The sequence below is a fragment of the Chiroxiphia lanceolata genome, chromosome 8 (genome assembly GCF_009829145.1).
Source record: "Chiroxiphia lanceolata isolate bChiLan1 chromosome 8, bChiLan1.pri, whole genome shotgun sequence".
NCBI classification, from domain to species: Eukaryota; Metazoa; Chordata; class Aves; order Passeriformes; family Pipridae; genus Chiroxiphia; species Chiroxiphia lanceolata.
This window is the reverse complement of record NC_045644.1, coordinates 30,637,471-30,656,641: the sequence shown is the minus strand read 5'-3', so window position 1 is coordinate 30,656,641 and position 19,171 is coordinate 30,637,471. Positions and strand designations below refer to the sequence as shown.

Sequence of the window (19,171 nt, the reverse complement as noted above, 5' to 3'; positions counted from 1 at the left end):
CACCTCCTGTCTGAACATGGTCCCCCTGGGACAGGTTTGATTTCAGTTCAGGTGATTTTGGTTGGGTTGTCAGATGATAATTTTGTATAGAATTGCAGTTAACTTGTTCTGCATTTGTTGCATCTTTGTGGCAACAAGTAAATAATATAAACATGACATCTTTAGGGGCATTTTTAGCCTGGATTATGTTCAACATATTATAATGTTGTATGTGGATGTTAGGCAAGAATTTACCATATAATTCTGTATATTTTGTGCCTTGGAAATCACAACCCCCTTTGCTCTTTGTAGAAAATCAAAGGAATAACAGCTATTTTTCATTTATATCTTGTGCTTGAGCTTTCTTAGGAAGCAGTCATTCAGACATTTAAAGACACCCAGGCTGAATTAGTTGTGTTATAAGTCTCAGGATTGACTGAAGAAGGCTGCATGTGCAAAGTCTAAACAACTTACACAGTAAGTTTGCTTGCAGTGACAAACATCTGCATCACAGCAGATATTTGTCACTGCAAGCAAACAACTTGCTTTAGACCTCTTGATGTGGTTAAGGGCAGTGATAAACACCTCTTGTACTGGGAGCTGGGAAATGTTCTTGTATGTACCAGCCTTAACATCTCAGGCTCTCATCCTTTTGAACCATCTTCCACAACAAGTGGTTCACATTCAGTGGTAACAGGGCACAGATTCAGCATTTTGCCAAGACAGACTCCAAGAGGGACAGTGGTGTAAGTGATCTTGAAACTGGTGTATATTAAACCCACACATCAGAGGCTGACTTTGTTTTGTGGTCTAGCAAGGAAACAGGTTTATTTGTTTGCTTGAATGTTTTCCTGGTTTGGGCAAGGATTTCTAGAAGGAAGGAGCTGCATCTAAAATGTGTTTTCCACTTGTGTTTTGAACTGCTTAAGCGTGTGATTTTGAGGAAATATTTATTTTCTCTACAAGCATGATAAGATTGACTACTGTAGGGGATAGAGTCTCACTTGTTGATGAGCAGTTGATTATAGATTCACATGCAAATTTTGTAAAAATACAGATGTTTTAGTCTCCACTAGTATGACCAAGAAGAGGGGTTTCACACACAGTCTAAAACCAGTGTAATTATTAACTTGTGGAGAGCTTATCATACTTACATAGTTGGAATAGGGCCCTTTATGGGCACATTCCAGATAGAATAATAACTTTGGATACTTTATCATGCACAATACAATAATATGATCAAAGAAAGTTAATGATTAAATTGTGTGATAGGACAAACAATGAGAGGGATTAGTTTGTTTTTTTACCAATAATTAAATTATTTCCCTTTCTACAATCATATTCAAAATGGCTGGCCTTCCCTAACCAAAAGATGTGTCCTCTGAATTGTGAGCTTTTCCTGTTGCCTTATGGTTGTGTTTAGGGCTGTGATCTCAAAAGCATCTCTCTAAAGGATAATTAACAGCAGGAGTGCAGATAGCAGTTGGCTGTCACATTCTCATCAGAAGAAAACTACCATGTGGTAGTATGGTATGTAAAGCATGAGTACTTGTTTGCACAAAGAACATCATCTCATCCAAGACGCAATTGAAAATTTTTAATACTGATTTAGTTATAAGGTAGCAGGGAGATGCAAGGGCTTAGAGCTGCTTGGAGGATAGATCAAGAGGCTCCCTGTGGAAATGATGTGGCTGGTTTACCTCACATGGCTCAGACACTGCTGTTAACTGGCCACTGTAGTTTATTTTAATTAAAATTTCATCCCTTACCCAAGTGAGGGTAACATATTTGCCTGGAGGAAAATTCAGATTTAATATAGGAATGAAGTCCAAGAAATGCCAAGGACCTCCCATTTCCAGGGTCTTGCTTAGTGCCTACCAGAGTTAAGCCATCCTGCAAAAAAAAAAAGCCATTGGTTGCAGTAAGCCCACCCTTATCAAAATAAGCAAAAATGTTATCATCCCTTTCCTCAGGTCACCTCATGCTGCTGCAAGACTAGTGTTGTTGAACACATTTCCAAATGGAAGTAACATAAGTTCATCCCTTAAAATGAGGTCATTGCCTCCCCCCACAACAAATGTTAGGCATGGTTAGCATCTTTTTGTTGGGAGTCAAGCCAGAATGCATCCTGCTCTGGCACAATGGGAACCTGCTGGGGGTTTCCCTTCACAACAGCTACTGTTAAAGATGGAGTGGAAAACAAAACCCTGCTCCCAATGTGAAAAAAGACTGGATTTTTAATCTGAAAAAGAGGCCACTGTAAGCAGAACACAAAGGAAAGAGATGAACATAATAAAAATACCACCAGTATGGGGAGGGGGGCCTGTGCACATTAAAAATAATGGCTTTGCACTTTTGAGGGTTCACTAAATAATACATATTCTCTGTTTGCTTAGGGGACCCTCTCTAGTCCCGTGGAAAAATCAGGTCAAACTCTGGACTGAGTCGGTGCAAATTTCCTATTAGTTTTTGTCTTTACTCTTGCTAAGTAGTCTCTTACTTCACTGGGAGCACTTTGAGAAAAGGAGCGAATATGTGTTTGCTAGGGTGAGTCAGCATCAGCGTTTCCTGGAGGCTTAAGACAATATCCAAGTGACTTAAGAGTTGATCCTTCCTGTAATAGAAACATTTTTAACCTCATGTAGCTTTTCCTCAAAATGGGGCAACAGTTCCCGGGTGTTACCCCTGTGCATCCCGGGCTCTACTGTCCTCCTTGTGGCAGAGAACCATAAGGTAGAGAAGGGTTGGGAAACAGTGTGCTGCTGCCAGCACAGCTTATTCAGCCCCAGCCCTTTCCTGACATGTCTCTGGGATAAAGGCTGTTGAAAATGAGCTCCAGACTGGAAAACCTGTTGTGGGCTGCAGGCAGCCTGCAGTCTGCAAGCTCACCAGCCTGCTGTACATTAGAGAAGAGATTTTTTTATAGCATCCTACATTAAAGGGAAACACACAAATCTAAAAGAAATACACATTGCATAAAAACTGCATTCATTAGCCAGTCATCTGCATTTGCACATTTCTTTAAACTAGAAATAGCCCCTTTTTCTTCCAAGAAAGTATGAGGAGAGAGGGGAGAAATCATACCATCTGTGAAGAAAAAGCTTGATATTATGCATGCATCAGTACTGGTACTCTCCCATAAATCCCCTGTTTATTAAATATTCTCTGAAAAAACATTCCAGAACTAAATATCTGTGCACAGGGTCTGAAGTGTGTCTCTTCAAGTATTAAAACATTTGTAAGAATCTTGATTTTTAATTTTAATCTGAGTATGGAGTTTGAAATCCCAGGGAGTCCAAGAGGGAGCAGGGAATGGCTTTGGGGACACAGCCTGACAACAGGGATCCAGTGCAAATGCACAGGAAGGGCTGCAATCTTTGTGACTGACTGCAAGAGCATCTAAGATTTAGGGTGCTTTGATGTATGTCCCATGCCTGTTGTTCTCTTGATATTTATCAAGCCAGTGGAGAATCAAAAGCCAGTTTTCATCTTCATTTCATGTTGGGATTGATTACAAAAACAAAAGAAAGGGATCTGCATAGGCTGCAAGCATACAGAATGCCTCTCAGGACTATTGAGGTTTAAGTAATTAATACTGGAGAAAAGTTTCATTTTAAGGTAATGTCCTGTAGACATACTGTCTGTCCTGTCTGTGTGGGGTTCTTATTTTCGGACACCAACTAGTGTGGAAGGTGGCAGTGGGTATATGGGGAATAGTTACCCACAGAGGGGAGTACATGGGCATCCTCAGTGATGGCTGGAAACCTAAAATATTCCCCACCCATTGTGATTTCAATGCATTTTGTATAACAGGCCCTTTATCAGTCTTTGACAAGGGCTTCCAGGAACGGTGGCAATCCAGATAAATAATTATTAACGTTATTGTTGTGCTTGTTTGATCTTTAAAATTCTTCAGTGATTTGAGCCTAGGCTTCTGTCTATGTAGTACAGAGGCAATTACAAGCTCTGGCAGGGACTCCAAGAAGCTCTTTTTTAAGCAAAACAGTTTGAATTGAAAATAACATTTTTTTTACTCTATTGAGGTTTTTTTAAAAAAAAAACCTAGGCTTACAATAAAGGTAAGGTGAGAAATTCTAGGTTCAAAAATGTGGAAGTTTTGGGTTAAGGCTTTTGATCAATTTTTACTGACCCCTATGCTGAGCTTTTATAGAAGTTGGATAGCATTCATTGGTTCTCCTGGGTTTTGGAAGTGGAATGTGTTAAAAACAAGGGTCTTCAAGGCATTTTGCAAGGTAGAAAAAGCTTGAAAGTCTATTTGCTACCTGAGTAGGTCTGAAGTAATGCCTTAGTTAATAGGGGAAGTGGAAGCTGCCAATGCTACTTTTAGAGAGGCTGAAATTGCTTTTGGTTTCCAGTGATGTTGGTTCTCTTTTCTCTCTGATGTCACTGCTTGTTTCTGCTTGTGGCTGAGATTGCAGTGGATGGAGAGAGTCCCAGAAACCCTGTAGAACTTTTTTACATAATTTTACACCCTAAGTCTGTTATCCCTCTGTGCAGATCTTAAAGTTCCTGTGCATGGTGGCCCAGAATGGGTGAGTTAACCCAGTCTGAGGGCTTGGGAGCTTCAGCCAAGCTCAGAAGAAGAGGTTTCCCCACTTCTCAGAGCACAGGGATGTGTTACACCCTGGTTGCTAAGGCAGCTCATGCAGTGTCACACGGCTCACATCACGTTCAAGTAACTAGAACCCAGCAAGGTGGAAACTGGATGTGCCAACTGAGACCAGCTGAACTGTGGGAGAGTTTGGGTTATCCCAGGCGTGCTGACAGCTTCCCTGAGTGCTTCCCATTTGTTGGTGTCATGCCTGCACGTGTCAGTGCTGCTTTTCCTGTAGAGTGCCCCTTGTGCTGGGAGACTGTGGTTGTCTGAGCACTGGGAGTCCAGGCTAAGGGATGCTGGACCCAGCACCGCACCAGCCCCGCTGCTTGGATGGCAGCCTGGCTGCCGGTGTTAGTGATGAGTCTGGGCAGTTTTAGCAGAAGGAGTTGAGTTCTGAGGGGTGACTAGAAAAGAAGGGCATGCTGTTTTCTTGAAGGATTTCAGGAATGGATTTGTGCATCACTTAGCAGCACCTGAGATAGCTTGGTTTGAAACATTTTTATATGTCCTCGGGCTAGAAGTGGAACCTGACCTTTGGTCCTTCCTTCTGTTAGTGAGTAAGTTCTTCCAAGAGCCCGTAAGTCTTCCAAGAATCCTTAAGTCCAAAAGTCATGCCCAAGTCTGTAAAAGACACAGGCATTGCTCTCCCTCTACAGTGAAACTGCAGTTAGGTATCAATGTGAATATCAGCTGTGTGTCAGTCCTCCTACCTCTCCACTTCCATTTTATTTGAGCGAACAGAAAGGTTTGAATGATTCTGAGTATGAGTGGTGTTCCTTGTCTGGCATGTGTTAATGTGACTGGCAGGATATGATTTTCCATAGCAAGCTGCTCTGGTGCATCCCTTCCCCACCCAGAAGCAGCTGTAAACAGCTGATGTTCATTCTCATCCACCTGCTGACTGTGCCAAACAGACATGCCATTGCCCTCTGACAAAAAGGCTCCCGCTCTGTTGAGTCCTCCCTCATACCTTCCGTAATGCTGATAAAATGCTGACCTGTTTTTTACCCCGGTGGCTGCTGTTGCTAAGCACTGAGAATATGACCTGTCTCCCGTAATAATCTGCATTGCATACTTCAGATGGTCTTCCAAATGGAAGTGTTTAACCACACCTCTCCAGGCAGCTTTTCCTCCCTGTAGTCTTTGCAGCTATGACCGTGTAGTTTGTAGCAGCATCTCGTTTTTGGTAAAGCCTAATTAAACATCACTGTTTGGTTTTGTTGGAAGCACACTGCCAGGAAGTTGGTTTGTAACGATCAGAGTGGTGTGCTTGGAAAAGAATGATAAAAGCAGGGAAGGCTGTAAGCTAGTGAGTGATCTGCCATTGCAAAGCAGAATGCCATGTGTGCAAAACTTGGGAGAAAACTAGGAGTTCATGAGTAATGGTTCTCTCCTTGGAAGAGAGAGCTTGTTGTGCTGAAAGTACTGGTAAAATATACTCTTGTAGCTTGTATGGGTACAAGGAAAAAAGCAGACTTTCTACTCACTTACCATTTTGCTGTCGTGCCCAAGACTGCTTTATCCTGCACATGAAGGTGGCCTCTGATGGGCTTGAAGCAATACTTGAACAGAACATCTGGTTTGCAGTGGCTGTATTGACAGGAGAGGAGAAAATATAGCAAATCCAGAAATTTGGATTAAAAAAATATAAAATTATCGGCGCAACAGTAACTGAGTTTTGGTGCCAGGGTGCTTTGTATTTCTCTTAGGTCTCACAGCATTTATTTTTTCTCTGAAGGTAATTGTTGCACTCTCTTATAACCTGAAAGTATCATAAAGCACTTAAAGCTGCAATGATGTAAGCTTGTGATGAAATGATACTGGGAGGGGGGAAGACAATTCCTGCTATAGCAATCGAGAAGAAGGCACCAAAAAATGTGTTGTCTGCCCAAGATGCCAGGGAAAGCTGTGGCACAGATAAAATCACAGATATACGATTTGTCCCTCTCGAAAGCTAACCCAGCTTGTTCCACTTGCTCCAAGGCAGGATCAGCATTATCTAAACCATCCTCCATGGATATTTGCATAACTTGTTGTTAAAACCCTCTAGGGATGGGATTTGCTTTCAGTGATTCTTTCATGACTTAACCAACATTTCCGCCATCCTTACATTCAAGCTAAAGTCATCATAAAGCAATTTTGCATAGCTGTCTTTAATGCAAGACCTGAAAAAAAAAAATGAAAGTGCAGTTTAGATGATGGCACTATACCTAGGGATTTCTGGCTTCCTCACTGGATGTGGACAGACTTTGTAAAAAAAATGTGCTATGAAATGAAGGAGGATGGAGAAAATGAACCAAAATGTAATAAGACACGAGACTTTAAAATGTGATCATTTGTAGAACCATGGGGTTTTTTAATCCAGTCCTTCAGTGGTTGGCTGGTTTGAATTTTTTTTAAAATCTCTCAGATTTCATATTACTGGTCTACTCTGTTCAGCTGGGATATTAAAGGTGGTGTGACACTTTAGGAAAGAGCGGAGTGATTTCCATGAAGTCCATTCCTGAGCTTTACCATGTTTGTCTTCCATGCTGGGTACCAGATGTGTCCCTGGCGACTGGCCTTGCGTGTTAGACAGTGCTACATAATTCATATCCATATGTGAAGTCGAGCTTTGTGCTGCCCAGTCGGGCAGGCAGCCCACCCACACCACAGGGAGTGTGCCTGAGCAAGGAGAGCAGGGCTTGACCCACATTTGATAAACTGGTTTGAGATCCTTTATTGTCTAGTTAAATGTGCAATATGTTGAATCATTAGTAACTCCTTATCCAAGGGAATGTGTATTTATACTGTGCCGTAATTTCTAATGGGACTTTTCCTTTTTCTCTTGCAGTCTGACACAAATGCAAGTTACCTGAGAGCTGCTCGAGCTGGCAACTTGGAAAAGGCTCTCGACTACTTAAAAAATGGAGTGGACATCAACATTTCAAATCAGGTTGAAGAATATTTTGATCAAATTTGCTGGATAAATACCTTTCTCAGTTCCTTTAATTTCTCTTTATAGTTGCACTTCATGTCAGAGATAACTTAAATGCTTTTGATGAGCCACGTTTACATATTTTGTCCAATTAACACTGTCCCACTTATCCAGAGACCATTTCACGTGCACTTGGAGAATGTTGTGCTGTTTATTGTTATCTTTCATTCCATTTATATTACGTCAGATCGTGGGACAGCACACAGAACTTGAGACCCCAGAGCTAATATATCTTGACTTAATTCTTACTCTTTCCTCATAATCTATTTCTTGTAAAGTTTACCTAAGAGTAGTTTTTAGAAGCAGTCCTCTCAGTGGGTTAATAATAATTTGTCTCCTGGTATGTTTGGTCGATGGGAAAACCTTTGCCAGTCTTTCTCATTGCTTTTCTTTTTTCCCTTCTCCTTTTCTTTTTTAATCAGAATGGGTTGAATGCTCTCCATCTCGCTTCCAAAGAAGGACATGTAGAAGTTGTCTCTGAACTGATACAGCGAGGTGCCAGTGTGGATGCAGCAACAAAGGTCAGTCAGGCCTGTCTAGTTGTTCCCTTGTTCACACTGCTGGCAAGGGCACAGGGTGTTGGCCAAATGATCACAGGCATTGCTGCAGCAGTAATTGCCTGGTTTCCACTGGTGGGGTGGTCTCAATAATTGTTTAATAGAAACTTTTCAGATGATAGGAAATGTCACACATTACTAGGGAGGATATTTACTAGACAAACTGTAGATTCCTCTTTTGGTTTCTGTCCCCGTCTTCTAAAATAAGTCACCCATTAGAGGCATTCAGAAGGAGTATTTTATTGCAGGGAATACAGTATTTAAAGTGTTTAAAGTTTAATCTATTCTTGATTGTGTTATGTATTCAAGCTCAGGTTTTTTACTCCTTTCAAATATCACTGTCTCTAATTTCAGAAAGGAAACACAGCATTGCACATAGCATCCCTCGCTGGACAAGCAGAAGTCGTCAAAGTTTTGGTTACGAATCGAGCCAACGTCAATGCACAGTCTCAGGTAAAGTAATAACATCCCTGTTTGGTACTACCAAATACTTTGCTGACGCTAAAATTGCTCTCCCCTTAAAAACTATAATATTTGTAAGTGTATTTGGTGGATCTCGCTGTGTTAATGTTGGCTCTTGAAAATCGGGTTTGATAGAGTCACTGAGATGAATGTATCATAAAAGAAAAACAGTCTTTTTTTTGGCTGTTCCATGCACACAGGTAACAACAACAGGTGCAAGGACAAAGTCTGAACACAGAGCTGGCATTTTATTACTGAAGCAGCCCCTTTAGTGAGGGTAGTGCTGAGTTCATTCCTATCTTGTAACTCAACAGACAATTAAACCTTCAAATGCTTCCAGCTCTCCCTTGTCTGCTCTACCCCTTGCCGGGTGGTCTGAGAGTACCAGGAGGCATCATGGGCATATCCTCCACCATAGGCGTGATGGTGCAGTGAAATCCTAGGCTGTGTTCAGGTCTTTTCCCACATGGGATGTCAGCAATCCTAGGATTAACTCTCAGTTGCCCACCTCGTTTATCAACAGAGAAAACATAGAAATAACGTCTCTGTTTCAAGTTGTCCAAAAACTGCACACCCCTGGAGAGGAAGGAAGTGGAGGCACATCCAGGGGTGTTTGCAGGGTACTATAAGTGGTTGTGTAACAGGCAGCACAGTAAAGTATGTACCCTTCAACCTGAGATCTGCCCTAGGAGTGTCCTACGAGCTGCTAACTTGTTAGTCAGAGGAGATACAGATGGAACAGGAGAGTGGGAGAGAATGTGTTCAGATAAAGGGATCCTCTTTCACATAATTGACTGTCTCAGGCTTAATTGAGCTCATCCCCTTTCCTTGTACAAGGAGCTACTGCAATCATATGCAGAGCTTATAACTTTGGTCAAGTCCTTTGAATGAATGTTTAGGTCAATTGTAGAGAATTTGAAATAAAACAGTGCTGGTGTTAAGAACAAAGCAGTGAAATGAAACAGAAAAACTCTGGCTCGAAAAATGCATAAACTGCAGATTGCTGAAAGTCAGGTGGCTGTGCCAGAGGTGTCCCTGCATGCTGCCCCATTCCTGTTCTCCCTGCTCAGGGACTGGCTAGCAGGCAGGCAGTGTCAGAGAAGGGTTCAGACAGTCTTCTCAGCTGGCCCAGTATTGCCATTTTTCTGTATTATAAAGATGTGGGCATGATAGGAAATGTTTGTTCAAAAGGGAAATTAAAAAATTTACATTTTAAAGAAGCATGGTGGGATTTTAATTAATTGGTCTCTCAAGTAATATGAACAAAATGCTTAATAGAATCTATTTCAAGAATCCTAGTTGTTTGTGGTCTATATTTCATGTTTTCTTCACCTGGACAAAGAAAATAGGTGGCTCAGTTCTCCTTTTTTTACTCCTTTATACTAGCTAGTACAGCAATATTTGGTTCCAGGCACCATACAATTTACACTTAAAGAGCACAACAACAACAAACAGTATTTTTAAGTAAAATCTTCCATGGCTGTTAAGGTTTGCCTGTTAAAGAAATTAAGATGGGGTTGACAGGATCTTTTCTAAAAGCTTGTGTTTGAGAACTTGTGTATTCAGCCCTGAAACTAAAAATAATCTGAGATTGTAAACATCTTATATAACTGCATTGTCCATACACCCTAAGGTTTTGCCACATGTTACCCTTATTCTACTAACATACAAGAAGTAAAGATTTATTTCTCCCCTCACCCCATTATGGTTGCCTTTGGTGTTTTTACTTGGGACACACGTACAACACATATATTGTCCATTCCACAGCAATACCTGGCAGTGAGATATCCCAGCTGGGATTAGCCTTTTGAGGAGGTCCCTGGTGCCCCCTGTTACCAAATAGCCCCTGGACCAGCTTTGTTTGTGGTGTTGAGCATCCCTTGAGCCCTATTAAAGCTTAGAATAAAGTTCTGCTGAATCTGGCATACCCACAGAGACTACCCAAAGATTTTTTTTGTTTTGTTAAAAGACCTGTTTTCTGTGAGTTTGGCTTTGTCTCCTCTTTCCTTGAAGGTAACAGCTCTTCCATGCTGACAGTTAGGGATGTTAGGGTTTTCTTTAACCAAATCTTCCTGTCTGTAAAAGAAACACCTCCAAACTGTAAATTTTTACTGTTTGAATGTTGTACCTCTTCTAAGGGCTATGTATTATTATTGAAGACAAAATTATTTCCTTAGGCTTGTGCTGCTCTGGCAATTCCTGCCTCTTTATGAAGAGAGAAGAAAATGCAAAATTTAACACAGGAGAAAAGGTTCTTCTCTGTCCCTAAATGATAGTAATACTTGGTTCTGAGAATTTTTGCCTATTAATTATTTTCTGAAACTTAATAATTAGGTAGTGTTTCCTGCTGCCTTTCTAACTGCAAATATTTAAAACTGAAAAAATTAATCTTTCTTTCCAACTGAGTTAGTAAATAGATATTGAGTATGCCATGAAATGACAGGGACAAATGCCAGACTGCTGTTCACTATGATAACCTGTAGTGTGACATATTGGGTACCAGAAAGCAAGTGCTTTCTGGCTTATTTGCTTCTAATTAAGTAGAATTTTGTGTGTGTGGAAACTAAGGCGTTAGGCCTCGGTTCTAGAGAGTGCATTAACACATTGCTAACCGTAGGCTTTGGCTCTGATAGGACTTTATGCTTGTAGCTGTGCTTTCCTGAACAGACACCAAATGATCAAAATACTGGGGCAGCAGCAGCAGACCCTGCAGCCTGTGCGAGCCTTGTAAACATGTGGCCTCACAGCTGCTCGGTGTCTGGCTCATGGTGAAAGTTCCCCTTGGATCAAACATCCAGTTCACACCATCTCCTCTCCTCCTGTCCTTTGTTCTGACCTCGTGTTTGTCTCTGCTGCCAGAGGAGCCTCCCTCGTGCTTGGCCTCGGGTCACCTGTGCTCTCCTGTGCCCTCAGCTCTGCCCCGCTGCTCTGGCAGTCAGATGTCTCTCAGCTGTTTTCACTGCAGCTGTAACTCAGTCCACTTTCACTCCTATAGGTCTTAAGCTGTGGTTTCCCTTCACCTCTCCAGAGCCCAGCAATGTGGATGTTTCTTCTTTGATGCAAATATACGGCCAAACTCTTCTCAGCTCATCTCTGGCTCTGTTAGTTTTCTGCAGAATCCAAGTCAGTGTCCTGCATAACTGTAGCAGAGATTTCAGAAGTTCTTATAAAAATAGGGAAAAGATACATTGCCTTACTGTTAGTCCCCAAAAATTCAATTTCTGAAAGGCTGTGACCTGTTTACAGTTAAGGCAAAGACAAAAGCATTGACTGTAAGAGGAAGGCACTTACTGAAGAATGAGTTAAGCTCTGCAGCCTCTAATACTTGTATTGCATTGATTGAAATCACTCACTTAAGCATAATTTGAGAGATGCTCTAATGTGGTCGGAAACACTGATAAACCTCTCTCAGACTACTGAGAACCAATGATCCTCAGATCTCCTGGTGCCTGAAATATGAAGTAGCTCAGTGACCACAAGCAGACTGTGCTCAGAAGGCAGCTCTTCGAGGAGGTGGAAGGCATATGTAGCTGGACAAGTGAAAGAGAAGTCAAAGCTAATGGAAAGAAGAGGAAAAATTGGCAATTACTCCGAAGAGCCATTGCTCTTGCTTTTGCTACAGACTTGAATTGTATTTCACTGTCCTGTTTTGCATTTCCTATGCTGTGGCTGTATTTATCAGGAAATTACTACCAAATCATCTGTCCAGATTGATTTTTCGTATAACTTCACAATAGATATAAAAGGAATTATTCTCACCTAGCTGTAGGAATTGTATCTGGCTGAAAGATTCCAGTGTTTCCCTTTAAATAATATTACCCCTCTCCCATCTTCAGTTAAGTCAAGGGAGATTGATTAACTGGTGTGTGAACAAACAGTTTATTTGTTTTTCTCCTGATCTACCTGACTTGGGCAGACCTATGGTATGTATGAAATGTTTGCAGTGTTTACACTCTTGTTTTCCTATTTCAGAATGGCTTCACTCCACTATACATGGCAGCCCAAGAAAACCACCTGGAGGTTGTTAAGTTTCTTCTTGACAATGGTGCCAGTCAAAGCCTTGCCACAGAGGTAAAAGTTTGAATTTCACGCTTTATGAACAAAGTAAAATGTGCTTCAGCTGCAACTTCTGCCAGCTTATATCAAACTAGTCTTTTAAATACAAAATTAAAGACGAATAAAAAGCTCAGCAATTTAAGCTCTCACTTCCCATTTCTAAAATGAAAAAAAAAAAATTAACTAGAAACAGTTCTAAATATAGATGTGTTCTTAGTCATAACTGGTAATCTTTCAGGTTAAGTGCCGAAACAGGGAAGCTGTGTGTATAATATAAAAGTTCTCTGTGCTTTCATTAAAAATAGTGAGTAATGAGAAGGATGGCAACCATAAGGCAAGAACAACTGTCTACCTGTGCTTTGGAGCCAGCCTGGGATACCAGGAAAAACCCAAGGTTACTTGAAATGCAGAATTAGCTTATTGCCACCCTATACCTCATGGTGTCACTGTATAATGATGTAGGTATGGAATCTTACTCTTTTGAAGTCAAGACTGTAAAAAATCCATCACTAATGGATCAAAATTAAGTTTCCAAAATCGCTAAAAATGAGTTTTAGCTAGAAGTGTACATCAGAGCTACTTTCTAGAAATCCTCAAAGATATGAAAGTCGAGAAATGAAAATATATATATATATAAATATATATACCAAATATATACCAATAAAAACTTGGAGAGAAGGAAGACACAGAACCCTCAGCATTCCTAAGTCTCAATATACTCTGTATACACTGTACAATTTTCTGAAAATAGATTTAAAAAAAAAAAAATTGAATAGGTACTTGGATCTTTTTCTTTGGTGTTGTTTTTCCCTTGAGCATTGTATGTCAGTTTAGGTTGAGCTTTTCTCCAACTCAGCTTGACGATAAAGTGCAATCTAATTTTACCCATGAAGAATTCCTTTGAAGGTACCAGACTACAAAACAGTGTTGCCTTGATTGCCTTTCTTGTTTGAGATAGTTGCTTATGGGTACTTTTTTATTTTCTCTTGTTCCAAGTCTCCATATAAATCTGATTTCTCTTTATCTTAAGTACAAGAACTTTTTTAATTAAAGGATTACCACTTAGCTAAATATTCTATAAAAAATAAAACTCTTTAATGAAGGTGTTTTAATCTAAACAAAGAAAATAGTTTGTTCTATTTTTGTAAAATGAATTTTTGGATTTTGATTTTGTTGTTTGGTTTTTTTTCTGGGGTGGGCTTTGACTTATGTTTTAAACTGCAGCCATTGATTATAGTGCTTAGATCACGGCGCTTGGAATTGCTTTTGTAAGTTGGCACCTTCAGGGAGCACGTGGTGGAGATGCGTTCTTGTCAGTGCTAATATTCCTGGTGGCAGTTTGTTTGGCCTTGGTACAGGAATTTCTGCGCACACTGAAATGATGGGCAACTCTCATCAGAGTTAGGAAACCGCGGGTATAGGGGATGGTAGCTCTTCTGGCCTTGAAATGAAGGGCTCCAACCCATTTGCCCGCTCACTTTTCCTTAGGGAAAGGAGAAAATGTTTTCCTAGGATTGCTTTTTAATATATATTATTGTTAGCACCATTTTGAGCAGAAGAGAAAGCCTGATAAGCAAAGACGTTGTAGATACCTACACTCCTCTTCTGTGTGAAGTGGCTGAATTTGCCACCCCATCAGCTCTGTAAGTAGAGCAGGAAGCCAAGGTCCCCAGGGTTTCTCCAGGCAAGAGCCCCCATTTCTGCAGGTACAGCGTAGCTACATTGCCAGAGCCCTCTTGTGGGGATGCTCACGGAGGTTTCTTGGCCTTCAGAGCTGCACAGCGTTTTTCACACCCCTCTGCTCACTGTCTGAGGCTGTGTGGTTATTTGACTGCAGCCCAGAGCCCTGCCCGGCTGCTGGAGGATGGGGAGCTGGAGGCAGCTTGAAAGGTGGCTTAAATGAGGGGAAAAAAATTAAGGGAAAGCTTGTTAGGACTCAAAGAATTTCAGTGATTCCCTGGATTCAGTGATTCCTGCCCCCCTCTCGCTCCTCCCATCAGATTTTGAAAATATGCTCTTTTTCAGAGCCTCTCCTTTTTCTCCTCCTAAATTGAGGTGTTATTTGTTTGGTAAGATAGAGAAAGAAATTCCTTGTTGAAAACATTACTTTGCATTCTAAAAGTTAAAAAGTTACCACTTCAACTCTGCACCTTTGATACAGGGTGAGGATCTACATCCTTCTACGTCACTGCTGCATTTCTGTTTCATCCTTACACAGTTTCACTATGACAGCAGTAGTTGCAAAGCAAAAGAAGGTGTTTGTTTACTAAACTGCAGTGAAGTTTGGTAGTACAAACTTTGGATATAGTCATTGAGAGACAAATGTAATAAATAAACATCCCAAGTAACTTGCCTTTGTGATTTTTTGAGTGATTTAAGGATATTGTGCAAAGCTGAAAGTGTCCCTGGATTGAAATGACAGTTAAATGTTTGGGAAGGAGCAAAATATAAATGATAACTCTTTCATTCGTTAATTTCCTAAGAATCCATAAAAATAAAATTATAAAAGCATCCCTGAGTGTACTTTTCATGTGTTTGAGGAATCTGCTCTGAAATCTGTTAAACAAAAACCTTCTGTTTTCCAGGTTTCTTATTCTCCACTGATCTGGCTATTAGCTAACCTGAAGGAAATAATTTCTGTTTGTAAGAGCGTTGTCCATCATGTGTATTTAAATTTTCATAAATGGAAATTGTAGTAAAACAACTGGTATATTGGGAGAATGGGGTATTCATATTCAATTATCATATTTTAAAATATATCAGAGGATAAAGATCAAGTATTGTGGGATTTTTTTCTTTGTTTTGGTTTGGGTGTTTTTTTCTTAAAAATAATAAAATAGATAATAATCTATAGATGTAGGGGGAATGGATGATAATTCACTATGGAGACATCATTAACAATTTTAATTTTAATATTTCATCTTTTTATACCTTTTGTATAATTAAACACTTACATAAATAAGCATCTGTATAATTAATTGTTAATTTGTGAGTGATTTTGCTTTTTTTCTTTCCTTCAAGTCTCAATCATGTTTGTTTGCTCGCGTCTTGTAATTTTATGTTAAGTCTGAAGTGCCAGAAAGGTGTTTTGAGCATTTGGAACCTACTTCACCAACACTTTACTCATTGTGGGCTAATTTTAATTTGCACCACGTTACACTTGCCGTTTGAATTTGAGCCAGTACTGTTAATTAATGCTGAGATCTCTTCCCTTCCCCTTCCCACCCCCTGGGAAGCTTGGAACCTGCGTTTATAGTCCCTGTTGTATGTTGCAGGATGGTTTCACACCTCTGGCAGTGGCTTTGCAGCAAGGTCACGACCAGGTGGTTTCGCTGCTGCTCGAAAACGATACGAAGGGAAAAGTCCGTCTGCCCGCCCTTCACATCGCTGCCCGCAAGGACGACACCAAGGCAGCGGCCCTGCTCCTGCAGAATGACCACAACGCTGATGTGGAGTCAAAGGTCAGTTGGAAAAAGGAAAAAGGTTTGAGGCTACAAGGTCCTGACCACACGTATTACATCTGGTGAAGATCTCCCTCGGTGTGAAGCATTTTTGCTGCAGAGTTACACATGACTTTCTTTTCATAAGAATAACATCTGATTTGCTTCCTTTGCCTCTTTCTTCCCTGTTCTCTTTCTGTTTAAATCAGGGTTAATTTCTCTTGTAGAAACTTTGCAAATGGAAAATAATAAACAAAGTTTTATTCGAATTATTCTCTTGGAAATGAAAGCCAGTCCCGCAGTGGTGGGCTATAGGTATTGTACAATTCAGCCATTTGATTAGTTGTTTGTGCAGTTGCTACTTTAAGAACTTTGGTAAACATGTAACAATTAGCATTCAAGATACTTGCTCATTGAGCTTCCATTCCGTCGAGCTTCCTTTGTGTGCCAGTTGTGCTGCCATTTGAGCTTCCATGCCACGTAGCAATCATGAAGCTTTCTGCATCCATGTCACCAGTGGTGAACTAATCGTTCATTTTTTCCCCCTCTTTGCTTCCAAATGTGTTAACCTAGATGATGGTGAATAGAACAACAGAGGTATATATAAATATATATATGCATCATCACTCCTTCATGACTTAGTGCTGCTGCATCATTTCTCCCTCCTTTCTGCATCGCCTTTTATAGGATAGACACCTGCTTTAGATGAAATGAAGTAGCATGTGCTAGAGGAGACTGTAGTTTAGATACCAGGGCTTTCTGCAGCTGAAACTAGGGTTTAAAAGTAAGAGCTAAGCATTCTTGGGAACCAACTGCCATCGTAAAAGAGCCATATTATGCAAGATGGAGTTTTCAGGGATTCTCATGGAGCATGTGTTTATCAGATGTGTTAAGAGCTGCAGACAACCCTGCCACACTGTGCATCCAGGTCTGATTCTAGGCTTCTGCATGACACTTACCTTGATGGTGTCAGCAAATAGAATGATCTGAGGGTGGTTTTATATCTGCAAAACTCCCAAAGCAAGGCGGTTGCAGCTAGCATGGCTTGCTAACAATTTAGAAATGCATCTAGTTCCCATAAGGTTTCATACTTTGCAGGATTGATGGAATTGCTGCATGTTTTAGCATTATTTTATAAGGAAGTAAAACTACTTAAATATGAAAATCAGTTGCTGAAGTAATTTTATCAGTAAAGTATCTTCTAATTAGGGTGGTAACTTGTGGTGTCTGAACGTAACCCAGTGTGATTGCCCACAGTGGGAGACTGATCTTTATGGTACTAACCCTTGGAAAAAAAAAACCATATTAATAATTTAAAATAGTCTTTGATGTTATTTTCATTTGCATCTACTTGGAATTTATAAAAATCAGTTAGCAAATACCATTAAATGACTTGCATTTGAACTTCTGCAAAGAATCTCAAAGAGATTTAACTTGCAAGACTGACATAATACCAATAACTACATATTTCTACTTAGCAGTTAATTTATTATAAAAGTCAGATCATTGCTTTAATACTCACATGTTTTGCTGTTGTTTTTCTGAAATAACTGAAAGTTTTACTCAGCTTCTTATCTTCTAGAATAATTATGTTAATTTTTTTCTCTCCTGCATAGCAATATGATTTTATTTATATCTCTCTGAGATACTATAAATAAACATCAGTGAGTGAAAACTAGTACAGAATTGGTGTGGTGACTTGTAGCAGACTCCTATTACTAGCTTTTGTCAGTGATGTGCTACAGATTTTGGAGCAATACAGAAATATTTTAAAAAAGTATCTATTGGTTGTGTTTTTTCTTTTTTCCAGAGCGGGTTCACTCCCCTCCACATAGCTGCTCACTATGGAAACATCAATGTAGCCACATTGCTGTTAAATCGGGGTGCTGCTGTGGACTTCACTGCAAGGGTGAGTGTGAGATATTAATTATGCCTAGTTTACCTAAAACATCACTTTGCAGCAGCTTTTCCACAGAGGTGTGGAAAGGTGTGTTGCTCCCACCAGCCAAGGGGCCTGACCTGACTGCACTTGTTATGCTACCATATAGTGTAAAGGGGCTTTCCCTGGGCTGCTGAACCGAATCTGAGCTCTAGTCCTCACCTTTGAAAACATCTGTTTTAATCAAAAGGAGCTGCTATTGTCGTAGTTCCAGTGTTGCTGGAACAAAAATAGGCTGGGATTCAGTGATACAAAAGCTTCCATCCAGAGCTTTAAGGTATGGCAGGAGTGTTGTGTCCCTGTTGAATTCTCCTCACTGTGCAGTTGTTTCCAGTGACCATAAAGTGCAGGTGAATAAAGCATCTGTACCTTCACTGCATATGACAGTCAGGTGATACATAATAAAGGACATCTGAGACACTGGAGAGGTAGAAAATGGAATGAGATTTAGAAGTGGAGGGGAGTCAATAATGGGAGCTGTACGGCAGAAACCATGGTAGAGTGAGGGAATTAACCCTCCTGACCCTGTAAAGGGGGCACCAAAGCCAAGACACAGCCCAGGGAGTGACAGGGTAGTTCCTCTGATGGATCAAAAATTGTCAGGAGCCAGGAGTGAAATACTGTGGGCTTTCCCAGTGTCCCCTTGGTTCACTCTGGGCTGGTTGGGGAGCAGCTGATGGTGGCTTCAGTTCTGCCTTCTTGCCTGTGGAGTGGGTCCATCCTCCCAGAGGCAGCTGGACTGCTCTGCAAGCCTGGTGCCCCAAAACCAAAACTGACCAAATAAATAAATTAATAATAACAACAAACCAACCAGCAAAAAAGACAAACTGAGGCTGTGCAAAATCTAGCTCACTAAACCTTACCAAAATAAAGCCAGGGAGGAAATGTGGTAGTGATCCCTGAGACTATAGGAAGATAAAATCAAGGGAACAAGAGGCATTCAAAGTGAAGGCAAATGCTGATGCAAGAGTAAATAGGTATAAACTGACCATGAATTAATGTTTTCTAGAAATTTAGAGATTTAATATTAAATAATCATAATTAATATTATTTAATAGTTATTTCATAATTAATATTACATATAAGTAATGAGATTCTGGAGCAACTTTTCAATTAAATTAGAAAAAGCAAAGGAACCCCAAT

At 40.4% G+C, this 19,171-nt stretch overlaps 1 protein-coding gene across 7 annotated transcripts in view; it reads left to right on the top strand.

Annotated features, from left to right (window-relative positions):
- The window catches only part of ANK3 (ankyrin 3), a 209,230-nt gene that overhangs the window by 55,342 nt on the left and 134,717 nt on the right, over nt 1-19,171 (top strand). For 5 of the 7 annotated variants that reach the window (XM_032695158.1, XM_032695157.1, XM_032695156.1 and 2 more), the window contains exons 2-8: nt 7,431-7,532; nt 7,997-8,095; nt 8,486-8,584; nt 12,566-12,664; nt 15,925-16,110; nt 16,663-16,686; nt 17,900-17,998. In XM_032695158.1, coding sequence (XP_032551049.1) covers nt 7,431-7,532; nt 7,997-8,095; nt 8,486-8,584; nt 12,566-12,664; nt 15,925-16,110; nt 16,663-16,686; nt 17,900-17,998 — 708 coding nt within the window. The remainder of the gene's footprint in view (nt 1-7,430; nt 7,533-7,996; nt 8,096-8,485; nt 8,585-12,565; nt 12,665-15,924; nt 16,111-16,662; nt 16,687-17,899; nt 17,999-19,171) is intronic. The other 2 variants (XM_032695161.1, XM_032695160.1) reach the window with 1 other exon arrangement.